This window comes from Rhinolophus sinicus, linkage group LG12 (assembly GCF_036562045.2).
Source record: "Rhinolophus sinicus isolate RSC01 linkage group LG12, ASM3656204v1, whole genome shotgun sequence".
NCBI classification, from domain to species: Eukaryota; Metazoa; Chordata; class Mammalia; order Chiroptera; family Rhinolophidae; genus Rhinolophus; species Rhinolophus sinicus.
This window is the reverse complement of record NC_133761.1, coordinates 68,072,605-68,092,792: the sequence shown is the minus strand read 5'-3', so window position 1 is coordinate 68,092,792 and position 20,188 is coordinate 68,072,605. Positions and strand designations below refer to the sequence as shown.

General features: G+C 60.2%; 1 protein-coding gene across 1 annotated transcript in view; it reads right to left on the bottom strand.

The window, feature by feature from the left end:
* The window catches only part of LGR6 (leucine rich repeat containing G protein-coupled receptor 6), a 74,663-nt gene extending 58,958 nt beyond the window's left edge, over positions 1-15,705 (bottom strand). The window contains exon 1 of the mRNA XM_019750849.2: positions 15,004-15,705. Within this exon, the coding sequence (XP_019606408.2) occupies positions 15,004-15,560 (557 nt within the window). The 5' untranslated portion in view covers positions 15,561-15,705. The remainder of the gene's footprint in view (positions 1-15,003) is intronic.
* Between the last annotated feature and the right edge of the window lie 4,483 nt (positions 15,706-20,188).

The following is a 20,188-nucleotide window of genomic DNA, read 5'->3' as shown; positions in this document are numbered from 1 at the left end:
AGCCCCCCATCCTCTGTCCCTGACACACACACACACACACACACACACACACACACACACACACAACTCCAGCACAGCTGTGGTGGGGTGGGCACCCCACAGACAGCCCCAGAGGGACTGAAGAGGTGCAGGAGACACACCTGCCCCGGGGGATGAGGACAAGCCCTCAGAGGGCACGGCCATGACCGTGCCACTAGGGACCTGCCCGCCTCACCTGCCGAGCTCCGTCTCTTCCGACTCACCAGCGTCTTCCCCAGCCCTTCTCTCTGACTCTAGCTCTGTCTTCAGGGGCACCATGCCTGTGTGTGCAGGGGTGCAGCCATGGCTCTGGGGTCCTGTGGGATTTGAAGCACCTTGCAGAGAAGGGCTGTGACATCCCGTCAGCTCAGACCTCCCCTCAGACTGGAAAACCCCTGGGAGAGGCTGGGTGGGGTGCGGAGCAGGAGGGGGTGGGGGGGAGGCGGCGTCCCCTTTGTGCACAGACCACAGCCCTGAGCTGTTCGCTGAGCTGCAGCTCCTGGTCCCGATGCCTTCATTCCACCGGATGAAGGGCCAGGCTATGTCTGGGCGGAAACCCCAAGAAGGGTCCCTCTGCTCCGAGCTGCCCCACTTCTGCACGGAAGCTTTCCTCTCCCAGCAGGACGCCAGCCTCCCGTCCCCTCCCAGCACCCCACTACCCAACACCACACGCTGTGGAGACCACCGCCTCCCACCCGCCCCAGCCAGACAGTTCTCTGAAGGGGGCCGGGTCCCAGTCGCACCCAAGGCCAGTGGGAAAGAGCAGATGCTGGGAGGTCAGGTCACATTAGGAGCGATGCCTGTGGGGCAGACACATGTTGAAGGCTGTCGGCCCCTTCACAGGGGGCTCAGCAAGCCGCCCGGACCATCCTCGCCACCACACCCTGTCCTCCGCCTGCACGTCCCTGGCAGGTGACAGAGCTCTTGTACATCCTCAGGCGCATTAATTCAACCCTTTTCTCAGGCCAGTGAGGGAGGGAAGCATGAGATGTGCCCACTTTAAATGGAGACAGAGACAGGGAAACATCACGTTAGTCCAGGCCGAGCGACACACTTCCTAAGTGACAGAGCATTCTGTTGAACTGCAGCTGCACTCACGAGTTCCTGAACGGCTCAGTCCCCACGACGCCCCCTTGGGCACCAAGGCTGAAGGACATGGGGGTGAGGCGGCTGTCACAGCTCCAGCGGGAGTAGGGCGGCCTGGGAACCCCAGCTGTCACATCAGCCTCGGGGTCCCTCGGCCCCCTGCCTATCCCACCTGTGTGCCACCCTGCGCACTCATGGCCCAGGGGGTCCTGCTGTACCCACACAGACCAGCTGTTTCTCCCAGCACCGTCGGCTGAGGCCCCCACGCCTGGTCCCCAAGACACTCCGTGCTGACCCTCTCCCGTTCTGCCACCTCCTTCCTTTCATCTGGGTGTTGCCCCAGCAACCTCCGGACCTATTTGGCAGTTGGACTTGTGCAGACTAGATCCTGGCTCTAAGTCTGCACCCCTCCCAGCAGGAAGTCTTTCCTGATGTCTAGCCTCGCTCTGTGCTGCTGCAGCTGGGCTGAGCCATGTCCCGGGCCTTCCACCAGGCTGCTGCTCACGGATCCCGGTGTCACCCTGCCAGTGTGTCTCAGCCCTTCCACCCACCAGTTGTTTGATAGTGGGTAAGTCCCTTGTCCTCTCTGGGCCTCAGTTTCTCCATCTATAAGATGTTATATAATAGTTCCTCGTAAGGGAATTGTAAGGGTTACCTGGAGATGCCTCGTGTGTAGGGGGTACAGCTGTGCCCACCACGTGGCATGAATGCCAGTTAGCATCCCTCCCCTCCCCTGCATCCAGCCCCCAGAGCCCATCTCCGGAGAGGAGCAGCATGGCAGAGTCGCACACAGAGCGGGTGGGGAGGCTGAGGGAGGGAGAGCAGGAGGGAGGGAGGGCATTCTGGGTCAGCCCTGCCCTTAGGAGGCACCAGCTGCTGCTTCTCTCTGGTGCCCCAAGTGACTGCACCTGCCCCAGCCCTGATCTTCGCATCCTTTGATCTTCTGAGCTCTGGCGCGGTCCCCCAGCCAAAGGCATTCTGTCTCCCCAGCCTCCTCCAAGGAGAGCAAAGGGCTGGGCTCCCTCCTCCCCCAGGCTCCTCCCTCCCTCCCTGTTGGTATGTAACCAGGACTACCAGCCACAGAGGCCCTGGGACAAGGTCATAGCCAGGTTCCCTCTGCGGTGGCGGTGTCTCAGGGGACAAAGGACGAGGGGAAAGGCTGGCCACTGGGCCAGTTCTGGGCATGGTGCCTGGTCTGGAACTCCTGGAAAGGTGCCGTCAGCCTCCGTTCCCTGCTCCTAGTACTCGGGTGTGCAGAGCCCCGCTGAACACAGCAGAGGAGACACTCCCTGCACAGAGGAAGATTCAGAACCACACACCCAGCTGGACAGGAGCCTTGACAGTCAGGCTGGAGGAATGTCAGCGTCTGAGGATAAGGAGACAGTCAGGGAGGGCTTCCTGGAGGAAGCCTGGCCTGTGATCGTCAAGAGGGAGAGGTTAGCCACCAGAAAGTGTCCTGCGAGCTATGCAAAGGGTGGAACTGAGCTGGGGTGCCTTGGATGACAGTGGGGGACAGTGCAGGAGGCTGATGTGTGACCCCACGAACATGTATGTTCAAGTCCTATGCCCTAGAACCTGTGACGGGGACCTACTTGGGAAAAGGGTCTTTGCAGGTATAATAAGTGACAGATCTGGAAATAAGGAGAGCATCTTGGATTATTCGGCGGGACCCTAAATGCAATGACAGTGCCCTTAGAAGAGACACACAGACAAACACACACCCTGTGAGGTGGAGAAGGAGGGAGAGATTAGCATGATGTGGCCACAAGCCAAGGGGCCGGCCGCCACCAGGAGTTAGAAGCCACGTGCAGTGGAGCCTGTGGAGCGAGCCCGCCCTGCTGACCCCTGGTCCTGGGCTCTGGCCTCCAAAACCACGAGACAACCCACCGCTAATGTTGTAAGCCACTAATGCTATAGGAGCCACTGCAAACTACAGTGAGTCGTCAGAGGGTTTTGCTATAACCCTGGGCTCCCCCTGTCCTCCCTCCCTCCTCACCCCTCCATCACTGGCCTCCCTGACGCCACAGACCAAGCCAGTGACCCATCACACGTCACCTAGGAAATGCATTCTCACACTGAGACTGCTCCTAGATTTTCTAGGATCCAGCAATTCCACTCCGGGGTTTATAACCACCAGAAACACAGCCAGCTGCTCACCATGCAACCATACAAACTGCTCAGGGCAGCAGCACTGGCCGTAGCAGCCCCAAGGGGACATGTCGGGTGGTGTCTGCAGGAGAAGGGGCTGGTCGTGCCGTGTGCGGCAATGGGTGGAAAGGCTACAGCCGCAGGCAGATCTCAAACACGGCGCGGGAAGAAGCCAGGCACAACACGTGCCCCCCTGGGGTACAGAGAGCAGAGCAGAGGCACACACCTGTCTGGTGACCTGGGGGGTGGGCAGTGCCTGGAAGCAGGCCTGGCGGGTGGGGATGAGGAGGCTGCTGACACTGTTTCTTGGTCTGGGTGCTGGTCATGCAAGTGTGTCCAGCTCGTGCACTTGCGGTGGTCCTCTCTTCCGCGATGTACATTGGACTTCAGTGGAGTTAGTCAAAGAGAGAGAGATGCAATCCGAAAGGCTTCCGGGGACCGCAGGCTGGGGAGGGCTGCCCTCCAGCCTCCCATGGCAGCTCACGGCTCGAAACTGGAACGACATCCGACTGGAACTGGATGTCGTTCTCTATTCCACACCTCGCACAGGCTCTGGCACACAGTAGGCGCTCAATAGTCATTTGCTGAGATTTGCAGGCGTGGCTAAGGGCTTTGGTGTCCCCAGACTTCCCTCCCAGAGTCCCCTGGCCACCAGTCCCCGCGCCCTGGACTACCACAGGGTTCTCGAGTGGCCACCGGCTCCCCATGGCGCCCACCGCGAGTGCTCCCACGCCAGGCTGTGCGTGTCTCCAGGCAGCACTTGCAGGCCGGACGCTTTCTGACCCACAACTTGAGCCAGTCTCCTAACAGACGCCGGCCTTACTCATCCTGGACCTTCAGAGGACAGGCCAATGCCAGACACAGTGGCTATTTGGGAACCAACAGCTTCGAGTCACTAGAGCTCTGTCCGTCCAGGCCTAGGGCAGGCCTGTAGGAAACTGGGTGGAAATTTTCAAAAGAAGTTCTCTTAAAAAAAAAAAAAAAAACATTAAAGAGACTGAAAAGGAAAAGCAAACACTCCTTGTAGAGGGGTTTACAGAACAGACGTCTCACTCTAATGAATCCAGGCCTGGCGAGCAGGCTGATTGGCAGCGTCAGGGCTCCCCAGCATGACTCCTTCCTCACCACAGCTGTCTGGGTCACATGCCACACCTGGGGCCTGCGGTGGACCCCTGGGTGTGAAGGGAGCTGTCCCCACCCCGGCCTCTCTCTCAGATAAGCACCTCTGCTCCAGCCTGGGCCCCTTCTGCTTGGCACCTCCCACTTCTGGCCACCCATTTGTTTATTCTTTCATTTCTTCATTCATTCTACCAATATTTTTGAGCACCTATGTGCCAGGGGTTTATGCCAGCACTGAGGACACCAGGGGAGGACTGGCGCTGGGGCCCTGATCTGTGGGGCTCCTAGCCTGGTTTAGGAAACAGACAAGTAAACATGACTTACAACCCAGGGGGTAACCTTGGGGCAGGGCCTCTCCCAGGGTTAGGCAATCTGGGAAGGCTTCCTGGAGGAAGGGACATCTCAGGCAGCCCTTGTGTCCCACATCAAGGTGGAGCTTTCCTGGCTTCCTCCAAAGACTGCCCCGAAGGGGTGCCTTTTTCTAATTCTCACAAAGGCATCGTTTGGGCTAGCTGCAGCCCAGAGTACTGGGGACAGGAAGGCTGCAGTGACATGGGGATTCCCGCGGGACAGGGGGCAGGCAGGCCCACCAAGACCCACTGTGGACCCCACAGCACCACCACGTCTAGCCTCCACGGTCGCCTCTACTGGCCAGGTTCACTTCCTCAGGGAGAAAAGGATATGAAACCCAGCCTACCTGCCCACAGGCTAACGAAACAGGGGTAGCCAGGGGCTCTCTCCCCTCTGACCAAGATAGGAAGGTCCCTGCAGCGGGAAGGAGGGAAACAAGGAAGAACGTCTCCATGAGCACATTCCTGGGGGGCCAAATACTAAAGCAGGTGGCGGGGTGCCGATGGGCAACTCGGTCTATGTGGGGGTTCCTGTGAAGGTTAGGCACAGCAAGACGTCAGGAGGCCCCCAGGCCAAGCTTCTGACCTTGCAAGCCTTCGCTTCTTACTATGCTCTCCATTCCCAGCCCCTAGAGGCCCCAAAGCTGTCCAACAGCACTGGGCACGCCAGGGGGCCTGGGGTTGCCCCAGGTATTTATGACCCCAAGTCCCATCCCTAGCAGGTCCCCAGGCCCCACAACACGGTGCCTTTGCACCCCCATGCCAACCTAGACAGTAAGGCTAATATTTCCTGGCAGGTAGAGGCAGGGCCTGCAGAGGGGGGGACACCCCAGGCTCCTGCATTCACAGCAGGACAGCCAGCAGTGAGGCGAGGCTTGGGGGTGGCACAGCGTCGCTGGCGGGGGGTGGGCATTCCTCTTTCCGCTGGCTGCACATAGTTAATGGGGGGCCTTGTTCTGGCTGGGCACGCAGCCCGGGAGGTGCTAGTGATGGCCATGGCTTGTCCCAAGCCCTGGGATCTCAAGTCTCACTGAGTGACACTGCAAACCTCCCTCATCGTAGCCCTCTGCATACCAATTTACACACAATCATTTGTCTCAGCACATCCTGGGATGGGGCTACCAACCCACAGGAAATAGGCCAAAGAGGTCAGAGGGCTCGTCCAAGGTCAGTCAGCAAGCTGGTGGCAGAGACCGAATTCTGGCCAAGGTCTCCTGGTCCCATTTCCACTGAATGCAAACCTAAAGCCCAGATGGGTGGGGTCAGGGGCTTTCTGACAGAACTGGAGGAGATTTACGGACCTCCCCCTCCATTCTTCCAGAGGACTCTGCAGTCCCTGCTCCACTACAGCAGGCAGTGGGAGAGGGGGAAGGGGGCCAAGCAGCAGCTCTGCAGGGGGTGAAAACATCTGGGGGGTGGGGGCTCCCACAGCTTGTTTTTGTCTTTGTCGCCCCAAGCTCCAACCACCAGGGCTGTGTTTGTTACAGAGAGTCCATACTAAAATACCAGTGCTTAGCATCACCTGGGCCTGGGCTCTGTGTACACTCAACCAGTGCTTGTCAGCTGAATCGACACATAATAACGGCTCACACCAATCGAGGGGTTACTGTGTGTCAGATACCCCTCTAAGCACTTTCCATGTGTGTCAACTGGTTCAGGCCTCACAGCAGCCCCTATGGGCATCATTATCACGCCCATTTCACAGGCGAGAAAACCAAGGCACAAAAGAGGAAATCCTCTATGTTACACACCTGAAACTAACATAATATTGTAGGGCAACTGTAATTGAAAATTTAAAGAAAATGTTTAAGTCAGCCCTCCCCAAGATTGGTAGAAGGCAGAGCAGGATCTGACCTAAATGGGTGGCCCCAGAGCTTGTGCACGTTTCACTCACTGTCCTAGAAACACCGGCAAGGAGCCACACACACACACACACACACACACACACACACACAGGATGCGGACATGCCCTCCCTCCCATCATGCAAGGGGCTTGCCCACAAAGTGTGAGGACTCCGAGACCAAGTCTGCACAGGCATCCAGAACCCGTGTCCCGCAGAGGCCACGCCCAGCCCAGTGAGGCCCAGTCTCCCCCATCCAGCCCCAGGGCCACTCCGGTGCATGGGGACTGGACAGAGGCGGCCTCCTCTAACCAGAGGGTCCCTGAGAAGACGACCCCCCCCACCCCTCCTGCCCTCGGCTCGGCCATCGTGATTGTGGGACAGAAGGAACCACGGGCACCTCCAGGGAAGTGGTCTCATTCGAACTTGTGGCCACTTGTTATGGGGGCAGGTCGAGAAATCCTCATTCTCAGCAGAAACACGAGGCTCCAATGGTAAGGGCAGGGCACAGTGCAGACTGAAAACGGGGCCCTCCTTAAAAAATGATGGAGAAACGTAAGATGGTGACAGCAGCACATGCACCTGGCGCTGGGCCCTTCTAAGCGCGGGCCTGTGCGAAGCACAGGTGGCCGTCTCCCAAGCGCCCTGGAGGCGCCTGGCCCATCATCACGCAGCTCAAAACGAGGGACCGACGAGGTCACCGCGCCGCCCACCGGGGCTAGCTGGCGTCCAGGCCGGTCTGGGAGGTGAGCTGGGTCCCACCCCGATGTCCGCAGTCCGGCTCCCGCCTTGTCCCAGATAACAGCCCCCTGCTTTCCTGTCTCCACGGCCTCCCAGTAGCACAAAGGCTGGGGTTCGTTTACAGCCCTTCCTGCCCCGACTCCCTCCTGCAGACCCTGGACACTCAGCACCCCCACCCCTGGGCGCTCCTTACCCGGAGCTGCAGGCGGGAGGGACTCTGGTCCTGTACCTCCTATGGCCTGGGCCCGAGCGGCGCCGCTGCGGGAGAGTCAGGTGGTGGGAGCGTGCGTGCCTACGTGTGCAGGTGCGTGCGCGTGCGTGGGGGGTGAAGGGCAGGTGATGGGGGCCTGAGAACAGAGGCCAGTGCACAGGCCCTGCCTTCAGGACGCTCCCAGGCTGCAGGGGCGTCCTCCCCCAGCGCTGAGCCTGGAGCAACAGAGCTGAGCCCGGGACAGACAGGACGCAGGTCGGTCAGGTGGCCGAGATGCACAGACAGGAGGCAGGGCCGCGTTGCGCCTGCCTCAGTTTCTCCTTTCAAGTGCTTCTCCCACCGGTAGACCAGATGGATAATAACAAGTCCTATTATCACCCCCATTTCACAGGTGAAGAAAGCAAGGCCCCAAAGAGGAAATCCTCTATGTTACACACCTGAAACTAATGTAATATTGTAGGGCAACTGTAATTGAACATTTAAAGAAAATGTTTTTTAAGTGCCCTCCCCCAAGATTGGTAGAAGGCAGAGCAGGACCTGACCTAGATGGGGTGGCCCCAAAACTTGCGCTCTGGGCACGCAGGTGCCACGTGGCACACGCCGTCCAGAGAGCTTACTAGATTTACGCCCACTTTGCAGCTAAGGAAACGGGCTAAGAGCCATAAAGAAACACACTGGCCACCCGGCTGGTCAGTGCTGGAGACCTGAACGCTGGCCAGCAAGGAGGCACACCTGAGCTCCTGACAGCTGTACTTCCAGCTGTGCCCAGTCTCTTCTGCCCCGAGGAGATGCTGCCTGGAGGTGGCTGCTGAACACCCAGCATCTGTGCCCTCAGGAGACAAAGGCGGAAAGCCCTGCTTTGGGGCAGCATGCCTCAAGAAGGGCAGCAAAAAGGCTGCCCTGTGAGTAACAGAAGCCCCAGCATGTGGGCTTGTGCTTTGTCTCCTACAGGCCTTCCTGCCGCTCCCTGTCTGGACTCGGGCCTCGCCTCCTTCCCCAGGACTCCCCCCCCCCCCGCCCAGCCAGTCTTGTCTCCTCACTGCTGACCCTCCGGGGACACAGCCAGCTTGTCCCGACTCCCCTGGCACAGCACCTCACTGAGGACCAACACCTTCCCTTCAAGCAGCCCCCACAGATAGGCTCCCAGAGACCACAGCTGAGCTGGCAGATGGGAGAGGGATGGGGAAAACCACTGATTCTTCCCCAGAAAGATGGGAAATGGGAAACAAGTGTGAGGGGCTGCTCAGCCTGGGCGTTTAACATGCCTGCAGTCTTGCCCAAGCCCTGGAGCTCAGCACCCCAGCTCTGCCTCCGAGAGGCAGTATAGTACAGTGGTTACTGACTAGTGGCCTTAGGCCAGCTCCTTCACATCTAAAAGCCTCAGTTTCCTCATCTGAAAGATGGGGTAACACTAGCACCCTCACAGGGTTTACCTGAGATGATGTAGGTTAGGTGCTCAAGTAAATGCAATGCACGTGTTCGTTTCTCAGCAGTGTTGGCTCAGGCAGACTCACTAGCCTAATGACGCCCCGGCTGTCAGTCTCCAAAATGGGCCTTCCCAACCATCTAGTCTTCCTGGAGGAAGGGTCACAGTCCAGGGCGTGAGAACTCCGAGCAGGAAGGTGTCCTCACTGTGAGCTGGCCCCAGGCTCCAAATGCACATCTTGCACTTACTCAGAGGAGACCCCAGACCCTAGGGCTGGGGAGAATGCAAGATACAGGCCCTCTGGGTGGGTCTCTGGGGGAGAGAGAAGACTGCGGCAGGAAGAGAAGGCTGGGGAGGGGACAAAGGTGGCCTCAGTGCTGGAGGTGCCCTGTCACTGAGCGGGGGGCCCAGCCCCCACCCGCCCACTGCCAACATGCCCGAGGCCCGCACTGGCATGGCTGGTGGCTGGGGGGGGGAGGGGAGGCACGGTACCAGCCCCTGAGCTCCGCCACCATGTCCATTCGCTGTTTCCAAAATAACTCTGTGCTCATTGCCCAAGCTTGGCCTCCTGGGTGTTTCTCCTCCTAAGAGCTGTTCCCATGTCTGAAGGGCAGGAGGACAGACCCGAATTGTCATTAGAAATTGGGGACCACCCCTGTTTTACCAAGGGACCAGTTAGCACAAAGGGGCTTCCACAGTTCTGAAAGCCCCGGAATCACTGACTCCATTTCAGTTTGGCTAAAAGAAGTTGTCATTTCCAACATGGGGTGAGGGCTGGAAATCCCCCCCAGCCCGTCTCCTGCGCCTCCCACGGTGCCCAAAGCCCCAGCAGGACTACTTGTCCTTGGGTCTGTCCCAATAGTCACACAGCCCATTAGGGATGAGCTCCGGGCACGTCCCTGGGCAGCCATGGACAGCAGACCTGAGCGCCCGTCACACCTGCTTTCCTCAGGCTGCCGGGGGAGACGCTAACGCCACAGAACTCCGGAATTCCTTTCTGGGGGGAGCTGGACTCCCCAGACAGGAGGGACCCAGAAGCCTAGGCTTTTCCTCTTTGAAGAGTGTCCCATGAGGCACCAGGCCAGGCCCATCTGCTCCAGGCATCCCTGGCGGTGGCACTTCCTCCATCCTGGCCAAGAGCCCAGGAGCCGAAGGTCAGTGGGACAAGCTCTAGTAGTAAGAAGGGATGAAGGAGGGACAGAGGGACGGACGGAGGGAGGGAGGGAGGGCCATCTGATGAAGCTCTGGACTGGACAGCAGTGCTGGCGCCCGAAATCCCACCCAGTCACAAGTAGCTCACTCGTAAACGTGTTGAGAACAGTGTTAACCCTCAACCTTTACAAGCAGGGGTGGTATGAAGGGCGCCGTGCTTTGCTGTCTGTGTCTCACTTGCTCCTCCCCTTGCCCCTCCAGGGTGGCACCGCTCATGGTTCCGGTTTCAAGAGAAGCAATGGAAACTCGGGAGAGGTTAAGCGACTCGTGCAGAGACAGACACACAGCTCAGAAACCTGGGGCTGCAACTGGAGTACCGGGCACTGGACTGCAGAGCCGGTCCTGACCGTCCTTGGCGGGCAGAGCCTCCCCGCGGGGCACTTCTACCTGGTGGGTGTGGGTCAGGGCAGGAAGCGGCAGGCTCGTGTGGGGCCATCAGGGTTGAGAGCCCAGGGAATGGGGGAGGCGGGGGCGGGGGGAGTGGGGGTGGGCCGGGGGCCAACTCTGCTCTGAGCCAGGCTTTCCTGTCCTCCGCCAGCCGCCCCACCCGGCCACACCCCATGCCCGCTGCTGCCAGAGCCCAGACATTTCCTTTTTCTCTTGCCTAGGGCTGCTTCCTGCCTTTCCTTTGAACTGGGGTGTTGGCTCCCCCACACACTCACCCTCCTCCAGTGACCCCCCAGGTCTGCCCTCTGATGGGCCCGCCCCCCCAGGCTCCACTTGGAGTGAGCTGGCACAGGAGGCTCCCAGAGGACCCTGTTTCCTGGAATCAGTCTCCCTTCGCCCTTCTCTTCTCTGCACTGGTCTGGGTGCTGTCCCATTGCCTCCCTTCCCTCTGTCCCTCCCCCACTGCCTGCCACCCAGCAGTTCTTCCTGCCAGGGAACCAGGCTTCTCCCTGCCTCTCCCATGCTCTTGCTTTTCAACAAAACGTGTAGACACTGAGGTCCAGAAAAGTTTGGGACTTGCAGCACAGCAACTGAGGGACCGAGGGTTAGCCTCACAGACCCCAAGTTTCGGGGGTCGGGGGGGAGTGCAGCTCAGGCTGTTAGAATCCATTAGATAGTGAAACGGAGGCCTGGCCCAGGAAGGGTGGCGTTGGAGGTGAAAAAGGAGGCCTGGCACATTGACCCACCGGACACATTCTGCACTGAGGCCACACGTGTCTCTGTTTCTTCATGGAACAGGGGTGCAGGCTGGGGTCTGCCGTCATTTGGTCCCCCACTTTACCCCACACCTGCATTCCAAGTATAACCCATCCTGTCTCCTTGTCAGCCACTCTCCCCTCTCACAGCCCCCAACACACACACACCCCTATTCCACGCCTTTCACAGAACAATGCCCCTCCTGTCCTCCCAGGACCACCCCTAGGACTTCCTCCTCCAGGAAGACTTCCATGACTGACAACACTTCTTGGCCCTGGTCACCTATTATCAACACTGGCTGACACTGACTGAGCCCCTCCAGACACTACACCACAACCTTCACAAACATCCCCTCAGTGGATCCACAGCAAAACCCTGGGAGGTGGGTACTAGCTCCTTTTATAATGCGGAGACTCAGTCACACAGTGCTGATCAACTGGCCCGGTTCACACACCTCGTGAGGGTAAACCAAGCCCTGCCCTGCTGTGGCCACCCCATGATCTTGACTCCTCTGCTGTCCCCAGCACCAAGAGTGGTCTGGCTGGGTGGAATGGAGTGGCACCACCTGGCCCCACCTGAGTCCCACCTCGGCCCGTGGGTGATGGGAATGGTGCTTAGGGATATCAGCAAATGAGCCTCAGGTCTTTTCCGACCAGCCACCCAACACAGCTTATCTCCCACCGTCCACTTCCTGACACTGCTCAACTCGGGGGGCCAAAGGAGATGGGTTCCCAGAACAGGCCCTTCCAGGGAGAACATCCGACCCCCAGGGAGTCTCCAGGAGTCTCACCGAGAGGACAGTTCAGGAGGATTATGGGTATTTGAAATCTGCCCTCCCAACCTTGATCAAACAGGGATCCAAGTTGTCATTGTTTTGGCCTTGAGGTCGGAGCACAGAATGGCAGTTGGACAGAAAGAGACCTCTGGGTCCCCCCTGGAACCACGAAGAGGGAGGTTGGAGTGTGCTCTCCATGGAAGGCACTGACTGCAAGGACCGACTCGCAGCTCCCTGCGGGAAGCAGGTGTGATGGATATCTCACCGGGGCCAGAGACCCACAGGTGTCTTGTGGGGCCCTGGTGCCTTGGTGGTCCTGTGGTTTGTTCCATGCATAGCTCCCTCTCTGGCCTGCCATTTCCTGTGCATCAAGTGTTTCAATCTTACCTTTCACCTTCTTGACTCGGTGTCAGGAAGACCTAAGTGTCCACGCCCCTCCCACCCCATCCCCGTTTTCACCAGCTGGTTGGACCCCAAGTCCCCAGAACGGCCAGGCATTGACCAAGACCAGCGCCTCACAGCCGGCTCGCAGCACACACTTCGCTCCCCCTGCCGCAGACCATTCCCTGGGGATCGACAGCCACCCCTGGGCTCAGTTTCCTCCTGGGAGCTTCACCTCCACCGAACACCCATCAGGAGGCTTGACGATGACAGTCACTCTTTGTGTGTCACTCTGTGTGCCAGGCACTGGGCTTTATATACATGTCTGATGTCATTTAATCCTCCAGGCACCTACTCCTTCCGCGAACAAAGGAAGACGCTGAGGCTCGGAGGAGTTCAGAGTCTCAGGAGGTGGCAGGATGAGGCAGGCACTCAGGTTTGGGAGGCCTGGACACAGAGGCACTGTGGCCACGTCATCGGATTGAATCTGCACCGTCCTTGGCAGGAGCCTGACTACCGGGGTCAAGGCCAGACTGGCCACTTCCTAACGTTGCCAGGAAGGGACAGGGACCCCAGGACCTCCGTGCCTAGGCTCTTCTCAGTGACAACTCACTGCCACTCCACCCTCAGCGTGTTTGTGACCACGCAGCTCCTAAAGGTAGAGAAGGCCCCTTGTCGGAGCCCTGCCACCCAGCCACTCCCGCAGAGACCCTTCACCCACCATCCAGAGGGGACATTCCAGCCCAAGGCCAGGGGCAGGGCTCTCTCTCACCTCCCTCCCGTAATCCAGAGCTAAATCCCCCTGCCTTGTCTCTGTCTCCTTCCCTCTTCCACTCTCAGAAGCACGATCTGTGTCTTGGGAGAGACGGGCTTTCTCAACCCCCAGGGAGACGCCAGACCGGCTCAAACATCTCACCTCCACTGAACCCAAATGCAGCTTTCACAGCTCGAGGGAACTGTGGCAAGATGGTGGGGACATCTTCCATCAGCATGGCTGGTGGGAGGCTCAGATCCCAACAGTGGAGCTGTGCCCTCCTTTCCCAAGCCCTTCCAGAAAAGGGTCCGCTTGACGGGACAGGTGCTGCGGACAGAGGAGGACCAACCGGCCTCTGGAAGGCACTGCATCCCCTGTCCCCTCAACACAGGAAAGAGATCTTTCTTCTGCCCACCCCCACCCCCGTTTCCACACTTTCTAGCCACAGAGAACCCTGTCTTTAAATGAAACAAGGGCATATGCCCCCAATATACATATACATGGATGAGAGTGACACTGCCCTGGCTCTAGCAGGGCCAGAGCACCCTTCCTGCCAGCTGCAGGGCTCCCACCACCACCATCCCCAGCTCAGCTCATGGTGTCGCCCCTGCCTTCACCCCCTGGACCAGGAAGGAGTCAATGTCCCCTCCTGGAATGTGGACACTACTTTCTCCCTCCACTCCCTCCCCCGGCCCCCAGCCTGTGCCTCTTGGAGTGGAAGAGGACACCCCACAAAGGGCATCCCACAAAGGGCAGAGAGACTGGGAGGGGAGCCCCGTGAAGTGTAGCAATTCAGGACCTCCACACCCAGCCAGGACGGCCCCAGCATTGAGCGCCCTAGTGCCATGTGGTTCAACAAACACTTGCTGGACTCCTGTGAAAACCATCCCAACTCGCCCTTCCTCAGAGCTCCCAGGTGCTGGAGCCACAAAACCAGAAAGCTGCAGGCCCCTACCCCTGCAACAGATGGCCCAGGCTTTCCCACCTGCTCTCCTCTAAGAAAAGGTGATGGAGTCTGGGCAGGGCTGAGCTGGGGACCCTTCCTTTCCCCAGAACAGGAGTGGGAGTGGGGGTGGGTCATCTGGAGTGTGTTCTCACATCCCTCCCCCTGTCTCCACCCCTCAGGCTTGGAGGGGAAGCTCCTCTGAGCCATCCTCAGGACAGCTGCCCCTAATAGTATCCCCTTCACGTGCCATCTCACCCCAACTCAGACTCTAAAAATGGTTCCCTGTTTTCAGTCTTAGCGTCTGCCCACAAATTAGTGTGTTCACACTGCCTCTTGGGACATGACTTCAGGGAGGTCCCTAGAGGAGCCAGGAGGCCTCAGCCAAGGGACATGCTGCTGACAGGGTCCCTTCTGGAAGAGACAAGAGTGGGTAAGGCCCCTCTCCCAGCTTCTCGGACCCCCCATAGAGGCCACCCAGCCTCAGTGTGACAGCTCTGCTGTCCTTGCCACAGCAGAGGAACAGACAACTTTTCCACCCGCTGAAGCCCCCTTCCCTCTCCTCCACCACTTCACTCAGCTTCACCTCCAGCCACCCTCTGGGGCCCTCTGCGAAGGGGCTGCCAAGCCAGGTCCGTCCAGCTCAGGGTCCGAGACCACCTCTTACTGAGCCTGAGCTCCCAGGTGGGGAAGCCCAGCCACTCTTGTCTGCCGTTCAGTCTGACCCTGGCAGCCCGTCCAGTGGACGGGGAGAGACCCAGGCGCCCATGCCTCAGCACCCACAAGGCAGGTGGCCCAGACTGAGGCCAGCAGGCGCAGGCCGGCAGCCAGGAGGGGCACGCGGCCAGTACTCACAGGTAAGCCGTCAGGGGGGCCAGGTCCCGGGGCACAGCAGAGAGTCCCAGCTCTGAACAGTCCGCGGACAGCATGACGCCGTCCTCCTGGCAGTGGCAGGGGGCCGGGCAGGCAGCGGGCCCCGGGCTGGGCTGGGGGGCGCTCGGGGAGACGCAGAGCGTGGCGCACAGCCACAGCGCGCACAGCCCGGGCGCGCGGGGCATCGTGGCGGCGGGCGCTGCGCCGTCGCAGGGACCTCCCCGCGGGCTCTGCTGGGGCGCAGCGGCGGGGCGCGGGGACGGTGTAGTCAGAGTGGCGCAGGCATCGCCGAATGCGTCGTTACTCCGCTTCACAGGCTGGGCTTGGCAAGGGAGGGAGACCCAGGCGGAGGAGGAGTCAAGGAAACGTCTGCGCTGCGGCTCGCTCCCCTTCCCTCCTTCCTTCGAGCTGGCAGGGATTCCGCCCAGGAAAGAAAAAAGCAGCGAGGATCCCAAAGACAGCGAGCAGAGCCAGCCTGTCAGCGAGCGACCTGCACTTGTTTGGAACCAGGTCCCAGGGCCTCGTGTGGGGACAGCCATGGTGTCACACGGGATGGGACGTGAGAGAGGCCCCCAACCGTTCCTCTAGATCCCCAACCTCTCCACCACCACAGGAGGAAGCTGAGACCCCAGAGGGGTCACACTGCTGGTGGGGGGAGGGTCGGTCCTCGGCACCCTGTCTCCTGGGGGAGGGAAGGAAGTGAGGGGTTGTCCTCAGAAGGGTCAGGCTGGGCAGGGCTCCCCTGCCAGCGGGGATGGGGATGGTGGGAAAAGGGGCGGACCCCTACTCTGAGCGGCTGTGTCCTGCCACTAAAGAAACGGGGGTGCACTGCATCTACTGAGTGTATGTAGCATGTGGCTCAGCCGACCTCCGGCCCTGGTACCACCTTGATTTTGCGCCCAGGACGGAGCCAGGAGGCCGGGCTGAGGGACCATCCCAGCTGCTGTCAGAGCACGAAAGGCAGCAGATTGGCGCCACCTGGAGGCCAGAGCCGCAGCTGCAGCGCAACCATCCTGAGGCTGGAACCCCAGGGCCCAGGGGGTGCCGGATGATGGCTACAGCGGGGGTCGAGTCCCTATTCACTTCTTAGACTAGACCTTTTGCTCTCTCTGGTGTCTCCCGCGCCAAGCCAAGGCGCAGCGCAGAGCTGCAGCCGGCGCGTGTGAGCCACGGTCCATCCAGAGTGCACACTGACGCCGGCCATGCCCTACCGCCACACGCAAGACGCTCCATCAACCCTCTTGGTCTCTGCCACCGCCGCTAACCTCCCGCGGCCCAGGGGCGAGCGGCCCAGTCTGGCCCTGCCCGGTTCACAGTTGCCCACCAGGCCGTGGCGTTGGGCCCCCGTGTCCCACAATCTTTAAGGTCGTTTGTTTCCTCCTTGGAGGGTGACAGAAAGGACACACTCGGCCTTGGGCTTGACGACGTCGTTTATTCCGACTCTGCCTGGGCACTGCCCAGCCAGCGGAGATGTGCTATGCTGCGTGCAGCCAGTGACCGCTCAGGGCAGGCCGTCCGCCAGCGCGCTGTTCAAACAGTCGTAGAGATGGACGTACTGCGTCTGGGGACAGACACGGGGCAACGACCCCTCCGGCCTGCCCTACCTGATTAGAAGGGTTTCCTGAGTCTCCCGCCCGGACCCCTCGGAGCGCATGGTGGTCCACAGCGCCACCTGGTGGCTTCCTGGATGGCGCCTGCAGAACTGTCCCTGTGTCCCCACGCCTCCCCACGGCTGAGCCCCTGGTTGCCTTCCACCAGGCTTGTTGCAGGAAAGGATGCAGAATGCCCCGTGTTTGGTGCTCATCCTGGGCAGTCCTCCCCTCATCTGTCTCCTGACCCCTTCTCTACCTACAGCAAGATCAAGCGGACACAGTGAGAAGCAGCAGAAGCCAGTGGAAACCGAGTCAAGCTGGGACCTTGAGGAGCTGGTCCTTTCCCTGAAACCCTCAGCCATCTCCAGGCCTGACAAGCCTCACTCCTGCCTGACCAGCCCTGGGGGACCTGACTGCCAGAGCCATTCCTGCAAGAATGTACGCCATCTGGTGGCCACTCCCGGAAACTGCAGGCGTGCTCACCGTCCAGTTCTCCATGCCCATGGTCAGCATGACGACCATGTGGACCTGCCGCTTCCACACCAGCCGTCAGAAGTCCTCCAGAATGTTCTTGATGGCCCCTGCTGGCAGCGCATTCCTGCCAGTGGGTGTAGCCCTGTGGGGGCAGAGGGCAGGAACGTGTGAAATGGTGGCTCCTGGGTCCCCCAGACCCCACCAAGCACAGCAGTAAATAGCCCTCGTCTGATCTCCAGGAGTGAGGACATTATGTGCACGCCTGTATGCGTGCAAACACATGAATGCCTGTGTGCCGCAAGAACTCCAAGGAGGGGTGGCTTCAGAGACCCCATAAGGACCACCCCAGCCCCCCACCCCCTGGGAGGGGCAAGGAAATCCTAGAGGAAAATAACAAGACACTGACGTGCCAGGAATAGTCTCCCAGCCAGTGCTCTTCACCAAGCAAAATCCAAAGCCCTCAGCCTAACAGTCAGGCAGCCCCTGCATCCAGCCCGTCTGCCCCTCCCGTCTCATCCCCCACCACTGACAGCCCCACTGCACACACTGTCCTTCTCTTCCATCACTATCCAAGTTCTATTCATCCTGCAAGAGAGCAAATGTCCCCTCCTCCAGGAAGCCTTCCTTGATTGCTCGGATAGGCTCAATTTCTCCTTCCATGTGCCCTGAGCACCATGCTTATTTCCCTTATTATAGCACTTGTCACTACGGGTGGATGTGACACAAACACACATGCCTGTGTGCACACACACGTACAAGCACACAGTAGGCCCCCAATACAATAGGCACAGGGGTGGGCACAAAGGAGGGGCGGCGGGGAGGGCTTGAGGGGAGCAGGGCAACCCTTTGGGAAATCTGCTGAGTCTGCAGTGCTCAGTTTCCGGGCCCGGGTCCAGGGGCCAGTGGGCAGCTCTGAGGTTTGGGGCTGGGAGGAGACTCAGGGGAGGGAGGGCGGCCCGGACTCTGGCCGAGCTGGTGTCTGCAGGCCCGTTCTCCCTGCCCAGCTGACCTGAGACAGGCTACCATAGCTGCTGTCTGGTGTCCAGCTCTGTACCTGCCTGCTTAGTGCATAGCCCTGCCCTGGTGGTCTTCACAGCACCTGCTGCCAGGTGGGGGCTGGGGAGCCAGAGAGGAGTGGGGAGGAAGCAAGATCCTGGGGGCTCCAGCAGATTTCCCAGGCTGTGTGCAGGTGTGTGCCATGTGCACGTGGATGCTGTGTGCACGTCCACACGTGTGCTCTTTCAAAAGAGGTGGGGGGAGAGCACCTAGGCAAACTCATGTGAAAGGGAGGTCTCAGTCTGGCCAAGAGGTGGGGATATCCTCCCCACTCGCCCCTCCCCCAGGAGCACCTCCAGTAGTCTCGCAGCGGGATGGGGGGGGGGGGGGATGCGGTGGGAACATCCTGATTCAGAATCAAAGGGAGGGACAAGTATCATGACATAGTTTTAGGTAAGGAGTGTCTCAGACCTTTCCCAAGAGTCACCATAAAAGGGCCTGCTGGGGACAGCACGGCCCCATGGGAGTCCACTGGGGCACCTGGCCACAGAAGCACACCTGCCGCCCCCCGCCAGCCTGGGGCAGCTGGCGAGGCAGGTGCTGTAGAAAGACTCTGGCATAAAGCATCCTCCCCAGCCCGAGCCTCTCCACTCAGCAAGAAAAGTCCCACAAAGGCTGTGCCTCCCAACAGCCACTCCCACAGACAAAGCCACATCCTCTCCCCAGAGAGCCTCTGGGCCCTCCCCGGGTCTCAGAGCACCTTACTGGTCCTTCTGGAGAGAGCCAGCCCGGAGGCCGAGGAGGGTGGGGGTGGCCCAGGCATCCTGGCTCCCAGGGTGAGCCAGCCTGGTCTCTGCCACAGCTGTCCCAGCCAGCTCTCTGCCAGCCCTCTCCTCTTCCGCCTGAAGCCAGGCCTCGGGCACCCCCGCACCGGGGGAGGAGAGCCGCCAGGCAGAAGAGGTGCAGGGCAGATGGATAGCCAGGTTTCCCGGTGTCCCTCCCACAGCCTGGGACGGTGACCAGGGAGGAGGGCCTGGGTCCCTGAGACCAGGAGGGACGGCCCCGTGCAGGGGACAGTCATGTGCACGTGTGAGCTGTGAGGACATCATGTCTATCTGGATGCACGTGCACCTATGGGCATCCTGGGACATGGGGGTGGGGGGACAGGAGGGCCCCTGCGAAGAAAGGGCTGCATTGCGGAGCAGTCGTCCTTCCTGCTGGCTCTGGGCCTGGGAGACAGGGAGGGGCTCTCTTCTGTCCTAAAGTCCTCCAGGGACCTCTAGGCCGCCACCCCCTCCCCACCTCACATCCTGGATGGGGCAGAGTCCCGACCACGCAGAGCAGATGGGGTGTCCCAGGCCCTAGGCCAGGCTGGGGAGGGGCTGTTTTCCCACAGAAGGCTTGTGGGCGGTGCTCTCACCCCTCCAGTGAGCTCCACGTCACACCTCACACCTCCATGGCTGTCCGGCTGTCCGGGTGTCCGGCTGTCCGGGCATTTCTGAGCAGGAGGAGGGCAGGAGGCAGGACACACCCAAAGGGAACTGAGTCCCTATCTTGCCACACCCACACCCCCAACGGCCTTTCCACCTCCCGACCCCCAGTTTCCCTGCTCTCTGCCCGAGACCTCAGCTCCTCAAGTTGCTGCGGGGTTAGGGTTCTCACAGCCAATGGGCTCAGGCCATGGCAACCTGGGACACTGGCCACAAGTGTGTGTGTGGGGGGGCTTTGGCCGCTTCCTCCTCCCACCTTGTGGTCCCCTCGCTTCCTGTTCTTGAAAACAATCACCAGCTTGGCCCAGAGGGGGTGGCTCTCTTTCCAGTCCCCTCCTGCCCCCTCTTTGGTCCCCAAGGCCCCCACTATCTTCCAGTGGAAACACTGTTGGGTTGAGATGGGGTGTGGCTAAGGCTGAGGCCAGCCCCAGGTCACTTCCCGCAGGTGTCCAGGGACGCCCAGGCTCCTGCCCCTCCCGTGTCCTGGTACCACTACCCAGCTCTGAGCGCCTCCTCGCAGGAACACCCCCCCCCCCCGCCCCGAGGAGCACACACCAGGGACAAAGGAGCCAGGGCCAGCTGGCCATGCAGGGCTCCGTGAAGGGTCTGTCCTGG